The following is a 20,601-nucleotide window of genomic DNA, read 5'->3' on the forward strand; positions in this document are numbered from 1 at the left end:
CTGCCAGCCAATGGGGAGGCTGGCCCTGTCGGCGCTCGGCTAGTTACGCCTGCGGAGCTCTTTTCGCTCTCGCTCTCTGGCTCCGGCAACTCGCTGGTTCGGAGAAAGGTGACGCCGAAGGAGGAGAAGTGGGGGGGGGGGGGAGTCTGAGGATGTGCCGGAAGAAGCAGCACGTGCGCGGAGGGACCGGGGGAGGGGGCGGGGCCAGGGCGAGAGCGTGGTGCTGCGCTTGAGAAGCGTCGCCATCGGCGCGTAAGTCCCGGGCGAGGGGGAGTTTTTCGTCCGCGTGGTGCTTTTCGGCGCAAGATGCGCGTCTGAGCGAACCGGGACGAGAGGGCGCGATCCTCTGCGTGCGTTGTTGCTGTGGCTGTTTAAATAAGCAATTCTCATTGAGTTGAGTTTAGTGAGACACTTTTTTTGCTGCTACTGCTACTCTTATTTTTAAAAGGAGAAGTTGGGGGCAGGCGAAGAGAAGAGGTACAGACCAGATCGCAAGTGAAATATCTTTCATATACCGAGCCTGAGACTATACTGAATGGGCTTCACTGATAAGAAAGCGTGCGACCTTAATAGCACGTGTGGCACTTGGTTGTGAGGGATCTGTGTCAAAGTATTTAGGATGTTATTTTGAACGAGAGGTGCCAAAATTTCAAGTTTCCTTGGAAGTCCTGTCACTGCCTGCTTCTTGATTTTTCATACGGTACGGGCAGGATGTGGTTTCTTGGTGGTGAGGGCTGGTTCTGCATTGAAGTCCGGATGTTAATGGTGACCCTTTTGTAGTTGCTCCTTGAGAACCATAAGCAACCCATAACCTGTTCGTAGTGTTGCTTCTGTGATCCTGGGGAATGAAAGGCAATCTTGCTAGCAGTTGCTATGTTTGGGGAAGATGTTGTAGTTAGTGACATCTAAGGCTGCAATGTGAAATAGGAACTCACACTCTTAACCCTACATTAGCTCACTCTTCATTGATGGCACAAACTAGAATGAATACAGAGAACCCGTGTTAAGGAAGTGCACCTGCATAAAATAATAAATTGTGGACTAGTAGCGCAATTAATGCATACTTCAAGTGTTCCTTCTCAAAATCTTTTATTTTATTTTAGATACTGTCTTCATGGCTGCAATTTACTCTGGCATTCACCTGAAGCTAAAAAGTGCAAAGACATCATGGGAGGACAAACTCAAGTTGGCTCAGTTTGCATGGATTTCTCACCAGTGCTTTCTTCCAAACAAAGAACAAGTAATGTGTTTTCATAAATGTACCCCCTCCCACAAAAAATGTTCCAAATTAATTTTGTATATAGAATGCCTTGGTTCAACAGAGATAATGTTATTCAAGCCATTTTTCATATCTAGCTAATACCCATCTCTAACTGGAAGTGGCAGGGAATACTTTGGTATTTCATTTTGTTCAATTTTTCATAAAAGGCTGTTGTTGTTGTTGTTATTTGTTTGTTTGTTTATTTATTACCTGCCCTTTACCCTAAGGTTCAGGGTTAAAAACAGTTTAAACAACTTACAATCATACAAATAAGATTTATTACAAGAATGCCATCTTTGGTACATTACTGTAAATATGTGTATTCTCTCAAGGAAATCTGGGTTTCAGTAAATATGTAACACCTAGTTTTTGTAGCAACTGTACTGTCTTGCCTTTCCAAATAATGTTTTTTACACGTCACAATGGGGGTACATTCTACATTAGGATTTCCAGAGTATTAGCACACCTTGATTACTATTTTATTTCCTAAAAGCCCCAGTTTAGACATCCTTCTGATCTCAGTGGGAGAGTTAAGCTTGTGCTCAATTCTCTTGCACTGAAACCAGTGGGACTTGAAAAGAACTTTACTGCTCCTGAATAGTGCTTTGAGACATCAAAATCCATGAACCCTCAGAGTTTATACCAGGCTCATTGCGCAAGCAGAAGTTGCTGCCCAGTCATTGCTGACAGGACTCGTTAAGTGAATCCTGCCCATAGTTCTGGAGCATATGCAGAATTCCAGCTGAACTGGAACTTCTTGTTAGCACTCTTGGAAACTTCCATGAAACTCCAGAGTAGCTTACACATGGTTTCTAGGCATTTCCCCCCCATCTGGACAGTGCATTATGTGTCCTCACGCCCCTTCTTTCCTCCCTCCCTCCACCTCCACCCCCTCTATCTTTAAAATATGTAGAATGGCTATTATTAGTGTATAAATATATTTGTGAACACAGGTCTTGCTGGATTGGGTGTGCCATACCCTGGTTTCCTGTTCCAACAAGAAACTTGAATTGCCCAATGATATTGTTGAGAAGCTTTGGACGTACCTGGACAACATCCTTCATAGCAGGAAGCTGCAGAGTCTCTTCAAGGATGGAAAGACAATCACCCTACGTTTTTCAATTGCACAGGTAACTTGAGGTGTAGATATGTTCAGGACAGTATGACCCTGTTTATCAGTGGGTAGTGTATGGTCCACGCTGGGCCTTTTGACTGTCCCACCTCTTCCATCATAAGTTCTCCTATAATTTTCTCTGGTAACCTCCACTAACTGTTGGCAGCTGTTGCTCACCCTGACTGCCGTATTCCTCTAATAATGCAAATGTGCCTGCTGCCATATTTATACGTATTGGCTGCAGCTTGTATGTATATATAATCCTCATGTGCGTGCGAGAAACTTGGTGTGGCTTCCAGTGAGGTCACAACTGCTTTGTTCCTCCCTGTTCTTTTTAAATCCTGTTTTGTACTGAGCTAAGACAAGGTTTGACCTAGCATAAGGTTCTCCTTATGAACCACAAACTCTAGCCCAAGATTCAGCCTTACCTTGATGTGTAACAACATCTTGTGTAGCAAATCCCACTGAAGCAAATCCCACTGAATACATTGGGATTTAACTCCCAGTACAATAGGGTTTAACTCCCAATAACTGGTTTTATAACTGTATAACAGATAGTTTTAGGCTGTAGCCCTAACTAATCTTGGGAGTAAGCCCCAGGGAAGTCAATAGGACTTGCTACTGACTAGGTTAGCATTGTGCTGTCAGTCTTTTATTGCCCAATAAATTCTGCAATCATGCAGGAAAATTAGCTCTGTAATTTTTTGAGAACATACTGCTTTGAACAATTTAGAACAAACATATTTAGGGCGTTAAAATATAGAATGTTTATAAGAACAAAATCTTTTCTGGTCACTTTTGAAGAACCTAATCTAAAAGGTCACTGAAACAGGATATGCTGCAGAACAGCCTAGATGACGTTTAGAAAAGAGAATTTTTTCGTTCTGCAGAAGCACAATACAGCTTTTAGAGTCAGTGTCACATTTGACTTTTAGAAAGACTGCATACCACGGTATCCCCCTCATCCACATGTTAGGGGTCTTTAGTTTGGCTGTCAGCAAGTCCTGGCCCCTCTTTTGTCAGGATCTAAGCTCTAGCCTTAGAAGGAGCCTCAGTGGATTATTTGTCTTAGGGACAACAATATTTTTGTTGGGAGGGACAACAATACTGATGGCAGAAAGAGAGAGAGGCAAAGAATAATAGGTGATTTATTACATAATACATAAGCTGCAGTAAATATCTGTAACTCTAGCCAAACATCATGTAAGAAGACACTAGATGGAGAGCTTCTGACCTTCAGATCCCCTAGTTATTGACCATTAGAGTATCATTCCCATGTTGAAGATTGACCGTGAATTGTCTTTGCTTCTTGTTTAATCTCCAGGTCATGAATGAAAAGCTTTCCACCTCTTATGCCCAAAAAACCTTGAGGGACGTTGGCACTGTGCTAAGTTGCTGTAGTGGCATCCTGTCTGTGCCCCCTCTCTCGATAGTTTACACTGCCAAATTTGAGCTCCTGGTGGACCTTCTGAGCAAGTTGTCCTGTCTGGCATGTTGGCAGTTGTCATCGGAAGAGGCTGTGTCACCCCAGTTGCTCGAAGTCCTCCAGCTGACCTTCCAGCAGTACCTCCTGATTCAGAGGCAGCAGGCCAATGCGAACCGTGTATTTGGGCAAGTGACTAAGCAGCTGCTTCAGCCGTGCCTGCTCCTGAGGCATTTGCTCACTAGCGGGGCATGGACACAGGCGGAAGACGGCCATCTGCGTCAGCATCAGAGCAAGGAGATCCGGAACAGCATAGAAGCCCTGCTGGTGGCTGGTATTTTCCGGCCAGAACTCTTGCCGTCTTACAGTGAAGAGTTGCTGCCAGAGAAGGAGCCTCACTCCATAAGAAAAGGGGGGTTGAAACATCTCCTGCTGCCGGCCAGCACAATCCAGGCTAGATTAGAAGACGCTAGCTTTTGTCCTCCAGCTCTTCATGGGAAAGTGGTAGCAAACTTGGTGCCTCTGCTCTTTAAGCTGTTCCTAGAATCCTACAATAAGGCCGAAAACCACCTTGTCTGCTTCCACATGCTCACCAGGCTTTATCGCTGTCTAAGGATTTCCAGCCTGCAAGAGGATCTTTGGAACAGCCAGTTTTCTCCGTCAGAATGGACCTCGGAGCTCCTGGCCATGGAGCAGCTTTTGAACTCGGTGCTGAGCAGCGGCATCTATAACGTTGCCGCAGATAGGATTCGGCACAAGGAAGTGCAGTTTCACTTTTACCGCCAGCTGGCACAGATTCTGGTGAGTCATTCCCAGCCTGCCATCCCTGCCTGGTTCAGGTGTCTCAAGGCCTTGATCTCCTTAAATCATTTGATTGTGGAGCCTGATTTGGACGACTTGGTGGCCTCTGCTTGGATTGATGCAGAGGTTTCTGAGCCGCGTACAAAAAAGGCTCAGGAGACACTCGTCGCGACTCTCTTCCACACTTACGCCAAGTTGCGCCAGTTCCAAAAGCTCTTTGAAGAGGTTCTGTCCGTCATCTGCCGTCCTGCTGCAGAGGAGCTGAGGCTCCCGGTTCTTCCTGCAGGCATCCGGGCCAAGCTCTGCGAGTGCCTCCTCGATCTGCCACCCAATCAGATCCTGGACATTGTGGCGCTCATACTGGAGAAGTGCCAGACTTTCCTTATACCTGATGTCAGAGGAGACTCCGACGTGGCCTCGAAGCTCCAGTCCATGAGCTCATTGCTGCACTCTGTTCTGTTCCATATGAGGAGCTTAGATGATTCCACCCCGTTGCCTGTTGTGCGTCGGACTCAAAATCTGATGGAGACGATGCAGAGGGAGGTGATCCGAGCTTTGTTTGACCTGCTGACAGATTACCAGGCAGAAGAAACGGAGCTGGAGCTTTGGGCCGAGAAAGTTGGTGGCTCTGCTCTCCTCTTTGCTTGCACTTGGGTAGCAGTCAATACTCTTTTCAGTTTAAATTGCCCAAAGTATGCCTCCCTGGTAGGCAAAACAACCTTGGCTCTTACTGATTCCACCGTAAGCAACTGGGACTTTTCGGCTGTCCTCCCTGGTTTGGATCCACAGTGCTGGGAGAAGATCACAAAGCTCTTAAGCTGTTCCTGCTCAGGGAGCAGATACTGTACAGAATGGCTGGTGCTTCAGAAAATGAAGATGATGCTGATGCAATCCAGCTCTCAGACAGAGGCATCCCACCAGGCTTTGCAGCGTGCTGCAGCTTTCATCCTTCAGTCTGGAAGATGTTGCACGAATGGAGAAGAGTCAGAGCTCTGGGATGGCAATGCAGGTGCAATAACTAGCCTCACTTACCCTACCGCTCATTGGCACCTCGTGGTCTCCAACCTTCCCATCCTGGGCCCCTATATGTCCATGAGTGATACATGGTATGTTGCAGGTGTGCTCCTGAAAACACTGTTGGCGAACCAGACACAGGCAGCCCCTGATGGTGACAACAGCTCCTTAATCACCGTTGGAAAGGTGTCTACAGATTTGCTGCATAGTCCTCTTCTTCCAGAACTGCGGGCGCTACATTCCTCTTTCCTAAGCCACATAGTCCAGCACTGTGCGAGCATCGTTGCCAACCAGCCTCTACAACAGCTGTCTGCAGAAGATGTGCCATGGTGTGAGTTTGACCCTTTTGGTCGCGGTGCCAGCACAGGGCCTAGCAGCGAACCTTCCATGTGCTGGACAGCAATGGAGAAAGCTGCTCAGATTATACTGTCATCAGCGAAGGGGAGGGATTATGTGACCTTGGAAGAAGAGCACCTCAATAGGCTTTTGGGTTTGCTGGATATAATTTCGGCGTTGAATCTGGACAGCCTCTTTCCTCTGGGCCACACGCGGTGCTTCCTTTTGCTGTTATCTTTGGCTGCCAACACCAAGCCAAGTGTTGCTTGCTGCGAGGCCTTGTCTCTGAAGTTCAGGACCACCTGCTACCGTCTCCTGGCCTGCCTGCAGACAGGCAGGAACGCAAATTCGTCCTTCAAGGTCCTGCATGCCAGTGATGTTCTCGAAGCCGCCCTCTCCTCTGCATTTGCAGCGTGCAAGACTTCGGCCAGCGTTTCAGCAGCTGCTCCATGGGATGAATTTCTATGCGGGGTCCAGGTCTTTTTGGAGCACTACCTTCAGTTCACTCTCGAGAGGCGGCAAAGTGTGAAGCTGAACCTGGAAAAGTTCATGTCGTTCCTAGCCACTTGCAAGCCGTGTGCAGCCAGCAGCGAACATGCTGAGAGGTGGAGCCCTGCTGCTGACCAGCTCCTCTTGGTGGCAGTAACAGCACAGTGTCAAGTTCTGACTTTGCACCTCCAGCACCTCCAGCAGCAGGGGAGCCACCAGGCTTTAGGAACGCTGCCTGTTTTGCTGGAACAGGCAGTGCTGCAGACAGGAGCGACCATCCAGCTCTGCCTTAGAAATCACACCAAAGGCCAGCCGTTGCCTTTGGTGTTCCTGCCATGCATTACTACCCTTCTGAAAGCAGATTCCTTTCTTGCGCAGTCGGTGACGGGGGAGAACGCGCAAAAAAGCCCCGCACAGCCGAGCAAATGCCAGCAGCTGTCTCACCACGAATTGTACCAGCGTTTCTACATTCAGCTCTTGAGAGAACTTGACTTGGCTGGCAGCAACGTCCAGTTCCTTCGCTCCGCGCTGCAGTTCCTAACTGCCTTCTGTTCCATGCCAGAACTGTATCCTGCACAAGCAACTTCCATTGCTGCATTTCACTCCATCGGAAAACTACTTGCAGGTAACAACTGGTTATCCCTCCTACTCTCTCAACCTTTTGTTACACATGGAAGCCTTAAGGGAGTCTGTGACTTACAATGTTGGTACAGACATCCAGCTCGGGGATGGGGAACCTTGGGCCTTCCAAAAGTAGATGGACTACAACTCCCCTCAGTTCCAGCCACTGTGGCCTAAAGTCAGTAATGACGGGAGTTGTAGTCCAGCAGCGTTGAAGAACCACAGGCTCCCTACCTGGCTGATAGCTGCTGCTTAATAGCACAGCCTTACTTGCTGTCGTGCATTGTACCACCCACCCTGTCCTATAGCCACTTCACCCTGCAAGATCCCATCTCTTTGTTGCACTAGGCAAGGAAAATCATGGTGATGTTCCCTTAGAGAGTTCAGAATCAAGGTCATGTGTCAGGAGAAGGCCGGGCCACCCGTTCTTCTCCTTAGCCTCAGGCTTTTGAAAGGAATAATAATAATAATAAATTTTATTTATATCCCGGGATCCTACCCACCTAAGAATAGGGATCCTACCCACCTAAGAAGCACTTATTCTCTTTGATGGAAGCTTGTGTGCGATGAATGATACAAAGAAAAGGCTAAGGAGTAAACCCTACACAAATAAAGAGTGGAGTCCCTTAGACGGTTGGATGGCACCTTGTACTCCTCCTTCCAGCAGCTCCTGCAACCAAGTTGGTGCCAAATGTATTGTTCTGCTTTCCTTTGGACCATATCAGTGAGGCTGAGGGGAGTCTTGCCATCTGAGCAGCCCAGGACCTCCATATACACTGCCCAGGCTTGTGTCCCAGAGGGATCATTTTGGTGCTGCTAATGCAGCAAGAACAATGCAGGAGGCAGCAGGTACGGATCTCTGCAGCCACAGCAGGCACAGTGATTCTCCAGCAGTTTCATTTCCCCCTCAGAGAGGCACTCCATTGCCTCTCGAGACAGATGGATGCCAAGAACTTCAGCAGAAGTTCAGAAAAGCCTTACAATTCATGCAAACCCATTTTGTGAATTGTTCTTAAAACGATTCAGAACCCATCAGCCTCCAGCGGGCCTGGAGTTTGGATGATAGTGTTGTCTTTCATTATTGCAGGTCCCGGAGTCACCGTCCAAGTGATTCGAGATCTGGAAGTGCAGCTGACAGAACTGATGGCCCAGCTGGTGGAGAATTGTACCCCTGACGACTTTGGTGCCATGTTGAGGGTGGTGCTTGAGGGATTAGATGTTCGCAATATTTGGAAACAAAATCATGAAGTAGGGGGAAATTATTTACTTATCTTTTAAACTTCTCATATGCATCATAACTGTTCGTTGCCCATCCGACTCCTTGTTATGACATTACATAGCAACCATATGACAGCATGGACTTTTTTTACTACTCTTATGTGGAAAGGAGGTATCAGAATGTGTAGCATTGAAACTGACATGTTTGGGCATCTTAGGCTGGCTTCTACAGAATCAAACTATTTAATCTCAGGATGAGGAACAAGCTCTGGTCTTACAGATATTGTTGCTCTCTTCTAACTTCCCTTGGTATTGGGGATGATAGGAGTTGTAGTTCACAGACATCTGGCAGGCCAATTCCTGATTTAACTGATGTTGCCTATTCTGTGTGGCGCTGGCTCTCCCAAGATCTCAGGTTGAGATCCTTTCTCAGATTTACTCCCTGATGTTTGCTTTCTTTGGAGATGCTGGAAAATGAACCTGGGATCTGCTCAGGACAACACGTATGTTCTGCCCATTGAGTTATGGCCCTTTCCCAAAAGCGCTTTAACCTTTCATTTGTAAATACTGTAAATGGGGAATTGGACCTCTAGTACAGATCGTACTCTGTTTACGTGCTAATATCTCAAGTCTTGAAATGCTTGTCCTTGCATTACTAAAACCACATGCACAAGAAAAGTATTGGCAGAATAACCTGTGGGGGTTGCAGAAATAAACATATATTTAGGGGAAGGAATAATGCCCTAAAAGAACCCAGTAAGGACAGTGTTCAGTGGCCACAGAAGGAAAAGCCTGAAAACCAGTGTGTCTGTGTGGGAAAAGATAGGGGGAAATGGAAAAAGGAGGTCTGAGGAAGAGACATATTAAAAAATATTTTACATGTCTAGAAAAAAATGTATAACACAGACTCTGAACTCCTATTTTGATGGACTTAAATTTTATTCATTTCCATGGAACTGTGATTGTACCTAACTTTCCTGGGGCTGCACCCTTTCACCTTCACGTCTCCTGTTTGAAATGCAATGTTTGTTTTTCTTTCGTGCAGGAAGCATTGTCGGCTGTTACTCTAGTCAAAGTGCTGCTTGGCTGCCCTTTAAGCAGAGAGAAAGAGAAAGCGTTCTGGTTTTCCAGTCCCCGGATAATCACTGCTTTAGTTGTGAGTATCTCTGCAGCCAGAACTGTGGTGCTTCAGAGCCTATCGGTGCTACTGACACTAATGCACTCCCCACATGTCTTTTATTTCAAAGGAGTGTGTGGTGGGGAGCTGGTGTTGTTGATTGGACTCCAAATCCCATCATTGGCCAAGCTGGCTGGGGCTGATGGGAGCCGGAGTTCGGCAGTGTCTGGAGCGCAACAGGTTCCCCACCCCGATGTGTACAGGAGTAGATGGAAAGTGAGGAGCTACACTTGTTGGGGCCATGCCCTTTCCACACTTTAGTTTTCCAACATAGCTGGATTTGTGCTCTTCTGTATGGGAGTGATAGCACTCCACCTCCAAAGAATCATAAAGGGAGGGAGGAATTGTTTCTCCAAATGGGGACTGGATGAGTGTTCCAGACCTAGGGTTACACAGTGGGAGAATATGAAGCCACTCTGGACATTGGAGTGCTTTAAAGTAGCACTAAGGGGACATTCTGTCAGCTCAATGATTTCTCCTTGTGCAAAGGAATCTTCACCCCCCTCTCCCCGCACAACTTTGTTCTGTGTGTCTCCCACTCAACCCTCAGGAGCAGAGCAGATTTGGGCACAGGGCAGGATACGTGTCAAGGGAGGAGAGGGGGGAAATTATATTGTGTATGCAATGAATGTATATATGAATTGATGAAGCAGTTGCAATTCCAGCAGAAAATAGTCACCCTCCTCCTTTTCACTTAAAAAAAATAAAAATAAAATTGTTCAAGTGCCCCAGAACTAAGATACCATAACAGGGGAGTGCATAGCCATCAGTAACATAAACCAAAAAGTGGTGCAGAGGGGAGGGGAATTGCTGGCCGCATCAGAGACGTTCAATAGGTTCCTGTGATGCAGGTACAAATAGAAGTTGCAGGAGCAATGAAATGTCCCTTCTGGGGAAACATCATCTTTCTGAATTTCAGAACATCACTCATCCAGCGCTAGGGAGATGTAGTATCCCAGCAGGTGATGTGCAGCCTTGAGACACTTGGTGTGTGTGTGTGTGCAGAAAACAGAGTTACAGTGGTATCTCGGGTTACATACGCTTCAGGTTACATATGCTTCAGGTTACAGACTCCGCTAACCCAGAAATAGTACTTCGGGTTAAGAACTTTGCTTCAGGATGAGAACAGAAATTGTGCTCTGGCGGCGCGGCAGCAGCAGGAGGCCCCATTAGCTAAAGTGGTGCTTCAGGTTAAGAACAGTTTCAGGTTAAGAATGGACCTCCGGAATGAATTAAGTACTTAACCCGAGGTACCCCTGTACCTCTGTTGAGCTAGAAAGAAATAGTAGCACAGAAGGGTCGTCGATTTCTGCCTACATTGCTTGGTACGTCCTTCTGCCGTAAACGTACATAAACTTTTACAAAGTCAGATTTCGGGTGTCTTGGATACAGAACTATGGATCTGCATTCACTTACCAGTATTCCTCCTGTTGGAGAAAACCACGTGTGCCTCCGAAAGCTCTGCTTCATTGTTTGATGGCAGCAGAAGCTTGCCAGGAAAGGACATGGTAGAGAAACAGGGGTGCACATCCTTTCTTACAGCTGCTTCTTTCCTTCCTTTTTGACTCAGATGCAAATGAAAGAGGCATCTCAAGATGCAAAGCGCATGCCCATCCTCGTAGTACCTATACTGGAGACAGTGGCAGCCCTCCTACGGCAAGGAGAAGGCGTTCTCTCCAACCCGCATCATGTCACCCTGGTCTTCAATATTCTTCTGACTGTGCCTCTCGACCAAAGGGAGTATGGGAACATCTTCCTGGGAATTCACGAGGTTCTCTTCTCCATCCTGCAGTGTCATCCTAAGGTAACGAAGGGGGCAGAGTTTGTATGTTGATTTTGATGTTATTTATCCTTTTTCCTAAGGTCTAGAAGTTGCCGGTCAACAACTCCCATCATTATGATTTTATTTATTAATTCCATTTCTAGCCCACCTTTTCCCATAAGGAGCTCAAAGTGGCATGCATAGCATTCCTCCCCATTTTATCCTCGCAACCACCTACGAAGTAGCTTAGCCTAAGAGTGTGTGAGTAGTCCCAGGTCACCCCTTGAGCTTTGTGACCGGCTTGTGTATTGAGAAGGACAGATGAAGGGATGTTGCATCCAAAACTGGATTGTGAGTTTTAGGCCCTGTTAAATATTTTTACGGTTGATTTTCTAGTAGCTTGTCACCTGCCCTGTGATCATATTGCGATGGAAGGGTGGGAGATAAATTTAGCAAACAAATCTGTTTTGAAGTTAAAACACGGATTGCCTTTTGTTCCAGTGCTTCAGTGTTGTATTTAATTGGTTTGCAGGTGATGCTCAAAGCAGCTCCATCTTTCTTGAACAGTTTCCATAGACTGGTTATTTCAGTTATGCACGAGGGGAAACAGAAAGGAGACAGAGGTCTGGTATTTTATTTGTATCCTATTCTATTCCTACCCTGTGGTTGTGTCCTATGCATAAAACGCTTTTGCATAGCGGAGCCAGCTACATCTTGCAAGATTCAAAGTTTAGCAGCACAAATTGGAAACTGTTTATTCCAAAATATGTCTCATTTTTGCTCAGTAGGGCTTACATCCTAAATTAAAGTGTGCATCCTAAATTAACTAGTGCCATGCAGTGGCTTTGTGTGATAGTGCTACTCAGTAGTGGGTGGAGGCAATGATCACACCAAGAACCAGTAAGACCTCACTCCTTGGGGTAGAAGCCTATCCCAACGACCACAACATAGAGAGAAGGGATGGTACGTCAACCTTTGTCTCTGGTCTCTCAGTGGCCTTTCCTGATTGGTCAATCACCTTCCATTGGAAGAAAGCTTGCCTGCCCCTGGTGTATGGGACTGTAGCCAAAGTCCTTCCATGAACATGCAAGGTCATGTTTCTTTCTATTCTCCTTCACAGCAATAAAATTTGCCTTGCACAGGTCAGGAGGGAGTTCCTGTTACACAGTCTCATTGTTTTCATATGCATACTTTCTATTCAGCCCCTTATTTCCCTCATTTTGTTAACACTTCATAACAGGCTGCAGAAACAGTTGTGTTTGGTTAATTTTTGGTTTGTTCCCGTATTTTACAGGGGGGTGGGTGGGAGAATCACGAAAGGATTAAAAAAATAAAACTCTGACTTTAAACTTTGTTTTCCAAGGGATCACAGATGAATTTGAAGTAATACTGAAATGTGCCCACTTGGTGGAGCGGATGTATACTTACATTGCTGCAAAAACAGAAGAATTCACTGTGTTATCTTCCTTCATTGTGGCCCAGTATGTAATTGAACTGCAGAAGGTAATAATCAGCTATTTACTGTTTATTTGTAAGAATGGAAAAGAGGAGAGTATAATGATTATATGTTTCTTGTGCATCAAACGCCATAAATAGATTGCAAAAAGATTCTGGAGCTTTAAGAGATGCTTGCAGTTAAGGTAGGTTTTTATTAGAATATGGAAACTAGCCACCAGCCACGACAGCTGCCTAGTACCACTGTTAATGGAGGTGGCCTATGCTCAGGGCTTGCCACCATGAGAAGAGGATGATGGGATAGATGGGCCTTTGGCCTGATCCATCAGGACCTTTTCTTACGTTCTTAAACCTCAGTTTCTGGTTTGGAGGTGAACTATGGTGTGCAGTTACCATGGTTTGACTGGATCAGGAGCCTTGGCAAAGTGTGGTTACAGCAAATCCAGACAGTGCAGGGAAGGGAAGCAGGACCCTGCAAGGCTGAAGCCTGTTCCTGACATCGGAACCTGTGTCTTTCTTGCTGATATACTAGCTGTTTTTTGGGTCTGCTTCTTGGCAGCTGCTCTGTTGTCTTTCTTTCTCTGCCTTCACCACTCTCACTAACAAACTAACTAACTAACTAAATTTATTTATTTATACATACATACATACATACATACATTTATTATGTATACATTTATACGTACATACCGCCTATCTAGCTGCTTTTCCCCAGCCACTCTGAGCAACTCCCAGCAGAATATTAAAAACATGATAAAACATCAAACATTAAAAAACTTCCCTATACAGGGCTGCCTTCAGATGTCTTCTAAAAGTCGGATAGTTGTTTATTTCCTTGACATCTGATGGGAAGGTGTTCCATGGGGCAGGTGCCACTACCGAGAAGGCCCTCTGCCGGTTCCCTGTAACTTTGCTTCTCGCAATGAGGGAACCGCCAGAAGGCCCTTGGAGCTGGACCTCAGTGTCTGGGTTGAACGATGGGGGTGGAGATGCTCCTTCAGATATAATGGACTGAGGCCGTTTAGGGCTTTAAAGGTCAGCACCAGCACTTTAAATTGTGCTTGGAAACATACCAGGGGCCAATGTAGGTCTTTCAGGACCGGTTTTATATGGTCTCGGCAGCCACTCCCAGTCACCAGTCTAGCTGCTGCATTCTGGATTAGTTGTAGTTTCCGGGTCACCTTCAAAGGTAGAGCACATTGCAGTAGTCCAAGCTACTACAAAAACCCCCCATCCCTTTTAACATACAGTTAACATAAAATTAACCAGGTATTTCATCCCTAGTTTACATACTAATTTGAGCACCCATTTTTCCAGTTCAGGGAGTAATAAGTGAAGGAGGATTCTGAATTTTGTGTGGAAGTAAGCTCTTCCCCCCAGTTCCCCCTCCCCCATTTATTTTTATTTAAAATATTTCTATACTGCTCTTATTAAATGTTGCCAGGATGGTCCACAGCAATGCAACAAAATTCTATTGAAAATATTATAATATACCGTATTTTTCGCCCTATAGGACGCACCTTTTCCCCTCCAAAAATGAAGGGGAAATCTGGGTGCGTCCTATGGGGCGAATGCAGGCTTTTGCTGAAGCTTGGAGAGCGAGAGGGGTCGGTGCGCACCGACCCCTCTCGCCCTCCAGGCTTCAGGAAGACATCCGCAGCCTAGGCAGCCCTGTGGGAGGTCCCGCAGGGCTGTCTAGGCTGCGGATAGCAGCCTGCTTCCCGGAGCGTCGGGCGCCCTGAAAGCAGAGTGCCCGGCACTTCGGGAACACATCCACAGCCTAGGCAGCCCTGTGGGAGGTCCCGCAGGGATGTCTAGGCTGTGGATAGCAGCCTGGTGCGAGGGGCACCCTGAAGCAGAGCGCCCCCCACGCCGGGCAGACATCCGCAGCGTGGGGAGCCTTGCAGGAGTTCCCCGCAGGGCTCCCCACGCTGCGGATAGCAGCCTGCCGCCTGACGGGCGGGGCGCCCTGAAGCAGCGCGCCCCTGGCGCCGGGCAGACATCGGCCAGCCCCACAAGCTCGGGGGACAGCAGGGAGGCGCAGCGCCGCCATCCCGCTGTTCCCCGACCTGGTTCGGTTTCCCCGACCTGCTTTTTGGGGGGAAATAAAGGAAAATTTTTTTTCCTTTATTTCCCCCCCAAAAAACTAGGTGCGTCCTATGGGACGGAGCGTCCTATGGGACGAAAAATACGGTACATCACAATCCATGGAGCACAAGCTGAATAGCACTTAGGCTTAGCATTCATAACCTGCTAGCACCTGGGTGAACTGAAATGCCTTTAGCAACCATCGGAAGAAGATGGCACTTGCTTTATTCCAGACAGGAGTCAGTTCCTCAATTTGAGTGCCATAGTGGAAAAGGCCGTCCCTCTGGGTTGTGTTGGGATAGACCTCAGCAAGTCGTGGTGCAACAAGGTGAGCGTAACTGAAAGTTCTTGGCATAAGGGCAGGTCTCAGTTGGAGAAGGAGTTCCTTCAGATATCAAAGTCCCAAGTTGTTTAGGGCTCCATGCACCAACACAAGAACCTTAGATCTGCCTCAGCAGCAAATTGGCAGCCCGTGCAGGTTTTGTTTCCCTCCCAAAAAAGCACGTCACATGCTCATCTTAGGTCGCCCTTCTTAGCAACCTCACCACTAGCTGCAGCTCCTGAAACAGTTTTAAGGGCAGCCTCCCCATGGAGCACATTGTAATCATTTATTCGATTTCTTTCTTGCCTTTCACCATAAAGTCCAAGGGCGGTGACAGCAATTTAAAATAGTCTGCTCTGTGAACGTTTAGCATCAGCATGGCAGCTTGCTGCAGTTTTTCCAGCTTCAGGGGGAGCTTTTTCAAGAGGGTGTCGTACTTCAGGTACAAAATAAAGGCCAGTTGTTGGCTGCTGGAACCCTATTAAACAGGTACATATAAAGATGAGCGGTTTTTCTTGGTAATAATGATTCCCCGGCCATCTCGGATGATGCGTGTTGGTCGTTTTGTTCTTCGAAGGCAGCTTCCACTTCTCCAGCAGCGCTGAAGCTGCATGAACTGTCACAGCGATTAGAAGTTCACTTCATTAGGAAAGAGTTTATTACTTGCCTGGGGAAGAGGAGGGAAGCCTGGATTTTAATGACAGCCTCTAGTTTAATTTCCATTATTCTGGGAACTTAGTGCGACAGGTCTGGAAGCATGAAGCTAATTTGGGCTTTTGGCGCATGGAGGGAGGAAAGGAGAGGATCTCTCTGTGGCAGAAAATAGCACAATCTCCCCTTGGGGCTAGAAATCCTGGCAGCAAGATGCTTCCAGGGTGACATTTGAGTGCAGAGATTGTGCCAGTTTTGGGGAAGGCTGGAAGGGAACAGCCAGCGCTCAGGTGGGGAAGATTTTTATAGCCAGTTCTGATGACTGACAGGCTTAGAAGTGCTTAAGAGGATAATAGATAATGAGTGCATATCCTGCCTGAGGAGGTGACAGTGGAAGAAGAGTGTGTTCGTGTGTGTTTATGTGCATCATCACTTTCAGGGCTAGAAACGTCGTAAAGCAAAGCTGGTTTAATGAAGTGAATGGTCTCTTCTGCATCTACTGTCTTCTCTATAAAGGACAGCCGTGTTCTCAATTTTTGTTCTATTATTCGTTACATACTGATGAACTTCATGTTTTGGATATATTGTCTTGAATTTGAAGGATGATTTCAAAAACAATATACCACTGAGGGAAACCAACGTCACGGCCTGCTCCTCATACCGGTCCTGGGCGATATATCGATATATGGCCCAGGCCTATTGCTTAGGAGCTGCCCCAACTGGCTGTGACTTCGCGACTCACCTGGCCTACCACTGTAGTTCACTGCGCCACCTGTTGTCAGCCAAGCAAACTGCTACATGACAGCGGCCTTAGGGAGGTATATCATAGGAGAGGTACGTGCTAGGTTGCCCTGTAACAAAGTTGTCAGGGTGGCTTACAATAAGGAATAAAAGCAAATTTAAATTCAATGGCAAGAACACATGCAACAATAAAAGTGTACTACATTTTAGTGTTGAGATTTTTCAGTTTTTCAGCAGGTCTTACAAACTTTCAGGTTGTGTTTTTGTACATCAGGTAACCGGCTGGACAGATAATAAGCTACTGTATTGCCTCAGAGCTTTTACTTATGAGTGTTGTGTGTGTTTAATAACATGTTTTAATGAGTTATTGTGTTCCCTCTAGGTGACTTTGCACCCAGCTGTAAAGAAACATCTAACTGAGGGGATTTATCACATCCTAGATCTTTGTGTGGAGCGTGATATCAAGTTCTTAAATGCGTCCTTACCAGTGGGAGTGAGAGAAGTTTTCAAGGAACTGTATCACGATTATTCTCACTACCACAAAGCTCTAAAGCAAGGGGATGAAAAGTACACAGCGTGAGCTACCTATTGTCTACCTGCTGCTTTGAAATCTCACAGAGGACTGTCTTTCAAGGTGATGAGCACTTGCTGTTCTTAAGGTTTGTGTACTTCGTATCTGAAATCTAGAGGCTGTGTTCATCTGGACAGGTGCCCATAGCAACTTCTGTGTAGGTGACTGACAGATGTATGCTTTCCTAATGATTGCAAGCATGTTTTGGAGAAGAATTACTGGTAGGAGCTAGGTAGATTTTACTACCTAGTTCCTGCCAGTGGAGTCTGAAGTCCTGGCGATCTTTACACAGTAAAGAGATGCTGGAGTCAGAACCTTCAAGAGACAATGCAGTCTTCTTTTGTTGTAGGCAATGGGTATTCATGTAGAACAACATGTGGAAATAAATCATGTTTTTGGTTTATATGTTTTTTATATTGAGACCAAGAAAACCACTCCCCGCATTGTGCTGTAATTGTGAGAGCTTGTTAATTAATTAATAAACCTAATAATTCTTTCTTTTTTAAAAAATTAAGAGTTGTGGCTCTTTAATACACTTGACACTGGTCTTAATATTTCTGATGTTATATGCTGTCTACATGCAATTTTGCCACTGGCCTGTAGTGAGCAGCAGTTGTTCTCGATAAACAGGACTCTCAGACTGGTGTGCTACCCAGGGAGCATAGCTCTGTGGTGGCTGCACCTTCAGAAACTCCCAGGTAGGAAAGTCACCTTTCTTAGCATTTCTGCATATCCCTCAGCATTCATGGTTCATGATGTTTCTACACAGCTCCACAGTCTAACCGTCTGTGCATACCAGAGATACTAATCTTCTTCATGTTTCCATATCTGATTATTCTTGGATAGGGCATGAGTCAAGAACGCTTGGATTTAACAAAGGCTTGCCCTCTCCTTCAGCATTTGAGTCATCCCCTCAATGTATAAACAAATCAGAGAACTGACGTGAGTCAGGAGGTTGCTGTCTCACCAGCGTAACACACCCCAAGGGTTCAAGGAAAAAGGGCAGCTGAAGGAGAAATAAATATAGCCTTATACAGTGTAACGTCTGAGGCAAATATATTTGTTGTTGTTTAGTCGTTTAGTCGTGTCCGTCTCTTCGTGACCCCATGGACCAGAGCACGCCAGGCACTCCTGTCTTCCACTGCCTCCCATAGTTTGGTCAAACTCATGCTGGTAGCTTCGAGAACACTGTCCAACCATCTCGTCCTCTGTCGTCCCCTTCTCCTTGTGCCCTCAGTCTTTCCCAACATCAGGGTCTTTTCCAGGGAGTCTTCTCTTCTCATGAGGTGGCCAAAATATTAGAGCCTCAGCTTCAGGATCTGTCCTTCCAGTGAGCACTCAGAGCTGATTTCCTTAAGAATGGATAGGTTTGATCTTATTGCAGTCCATGGGACCCTCAAGAGTCTCCTCCAGCACCATAATTCAAAAGCATCAATTCTTCGGCGATCAGCCTTCTTTATGGTCCAGCTCTCACTGCCTTGCCATGGCGATGGGGCTTGAATAACTCAGAGAAGCTATGAGCTATGCTGTTCAGGGCCACCCAAGATGGACAGGTCATAGTGGAGAGTTTTGACCAAACGTGATCCACCTGGAGCAGGAACCGGCAAGTATCTCTGCCAAGAAAACTCCATGGACAAAGATAAGAGGCAGATATATACCAACAATACGCTTACATCAAAACAAAGCGATCAGATCACGAAGTGCTAGAGTGGACTGCACAACTGCAGGCTGAAGGTGAATGGAATGCCATTTTGTTATTTTAAAAAAAAAGTTTTACCCTATTTATCTTCTAGATAAAACCAATAAAAGCTAGCACATTAGAAAGGGTGGCTCTTACCTTCTTGTTAGGACCTTTTCAGATGGAATTGTTGGCATCAGTCCTGTCTCAGGAGACAACAGAAGAGTGTGCCTTTGGGGGTAAATTCTCACAGTTGGGGAGTTACAGCGCCTACTGTGGCTACAGAGATTAATGTGGGAAAGACAAATTTTGTTGCAGTTGGGGCAGATGAAGGTGTCTGGTTTTGCTACTACACGTCACCATGACATTCCTTCTTTTTGCGCTTCTCCCATCGGTCTCTCCTCTGCTGTGGATACATGACCTGTCTTCCTCCAGGCACAGCTGTCGTCTGCAAGGGATTCCTATACGGCGGGGTTAATGCTGTTAGCCTTCATGTCATGTTTGCAGACATCTTTGTAAGAGTCGCTCTGCCAACAGGCCTGGTGCCTAAAGCCATCTCCCCTTAGAGCACATCCTTGGGGAACCTGCCATCTTCCGTTCTGTGGACATGACCCAAGCCAATGTGTATAGGCATCACTGAGATAGGAGTGCAAACATGCTGGGGATGTGGGATTGGGAGAGCACATCTCTGTTTGAAACTCTGTCCTGCCATGCAATGCCCAAATTCTTCCTGATGCAGCGTATATGGAAGGCACTAAGGTGTCGTTTTCGGTGGTTGCAAGTTGCTCACGACTTGCTTGCATAAAGCAGTGTGCTCAACTCTCCAAGCCTGGTAGATTTTCATCTTGGCATTGATCATGAACATCACGTTTTTCCATACCCTTTTGGAGAGGTGAGCCATTGTTGTAGCTGCCTTGCCAATACGCTTGTCCAGCTCGGTGTTGATGGAGAAGTTGCTGGTTACGATGGAGCCCAGGTAGATAAAATCACCTACCACTTCAAGCATGTGGTCACCAAGTGCTGATGCATAGAGTGCTGGCAACATCTTGACCCAGGATGTTGGTCTTCTTCAGTCTGATGGGAAGGCCGAATTCCATGCAGGCTTGGGCAAAATGGCTGATGAGTCTTTGAGGAGCTTTCTTGGAGTGCGGTGTCGAGGCTGCGTCATCTGCAAAACAGCATCTCTTGGATAAGAACCTGACACACTTGTCTGGTCATGGAGATGTGCCAAGTTGAACAGACCCCCATTGCTCCTTGAAGGCATGGAGAGCAACAGGAAGAAGGTGGTGCCAAATAGAGTTGGGGTGAGAACACAGCCCTGTTTCAAACTGCTCTTTATAGGGGAGACATCTGAGGATGAACCATCATACTGTGCATGTTCTCATCTTGTGGATACACAGGAGAGCACTCATTCATTCCACTCTGAGCTTGTGTTATAGCCTACCTCATTGCAGTCTTCATCACATTACATGATACTGTTTTTAATTTGGTGATGTTGTGCTGCTAATCATAGCAATATGGTTGGCTGGCTACCTTGAGGGGGCATACAGTCACTTTAGCTGTTCTGTGATCAAATTCTGGGTCCTGTTGTCATCAACTTGTAGGGAAAATTAATTCCTACATTGGTATTTGTGTGGGTAATTGAGAACTACAGAAGACTGGCATAGAGGGGCTGTTCTAGGACAACACAGGGCAAATGGAAACAAAATAAGAGTCACACAGAGGATATTTCCTCTTCTGTAGAACCTTCATATTGGGTGGCCATTGCAATATAGCAATTTTATCACAAGAGGGAGCCATTGTCAAAAGTTCACTGTCCGGCTGCAGCCTTACAACACCAAAGAACATTTCTTTTCCCCCCCTTTTTTGTCCTTAAAAA

General features: G+C 46.4%; 1 protein-coding gene across 1 annotated transcript; it reads left to right on the forward strand.

The window, feature by feature from the left end:
• The first annotated feature begins 136 nt into the window (after positions 1-136).
• Positions 137-18,086, forward strand: URB2 (URB2 ribosome biogenesis homolog). The gene is made up of 10 exons (XM_082217000.1): positions 137-252; positions 1,104-1,240; positions 2,215-2,391; positions 3,700-7,063; positions 8,147-8,307; positions 9,323-9,433; positions 11,025-11,258; positions 11,749-11,839; positions 12,580-12,719; positions 16,856-18,086. The coding sequence occupies exons 2-10, from the start codon at positions 1,115-1,117 to the stop codon at positions 17,051-17,053; spliced, it is 4,602 nt and encodes a 1,533-aa protein (XP_082073126.1). The 5' UTR covers positions 137-252; positions 1,104-1,114; the 3' UTR covers positions 17,054-18,086.
• Positions 18,087-20,601: the final 2,515 nt, after the last annotated feature.

This window comes from Podarcis vaucheri, assembly GCF_965113315.1.
Source record: "Podarcis vaucheri genome assembly, chromosome: 3".
Classification (NCBI taxonomy): Eukaryota; Metazoa; Chordata; class Lepidosauria; order Squamata; family Lacertidae; genus Podarcis; species Podarcis vaucheri.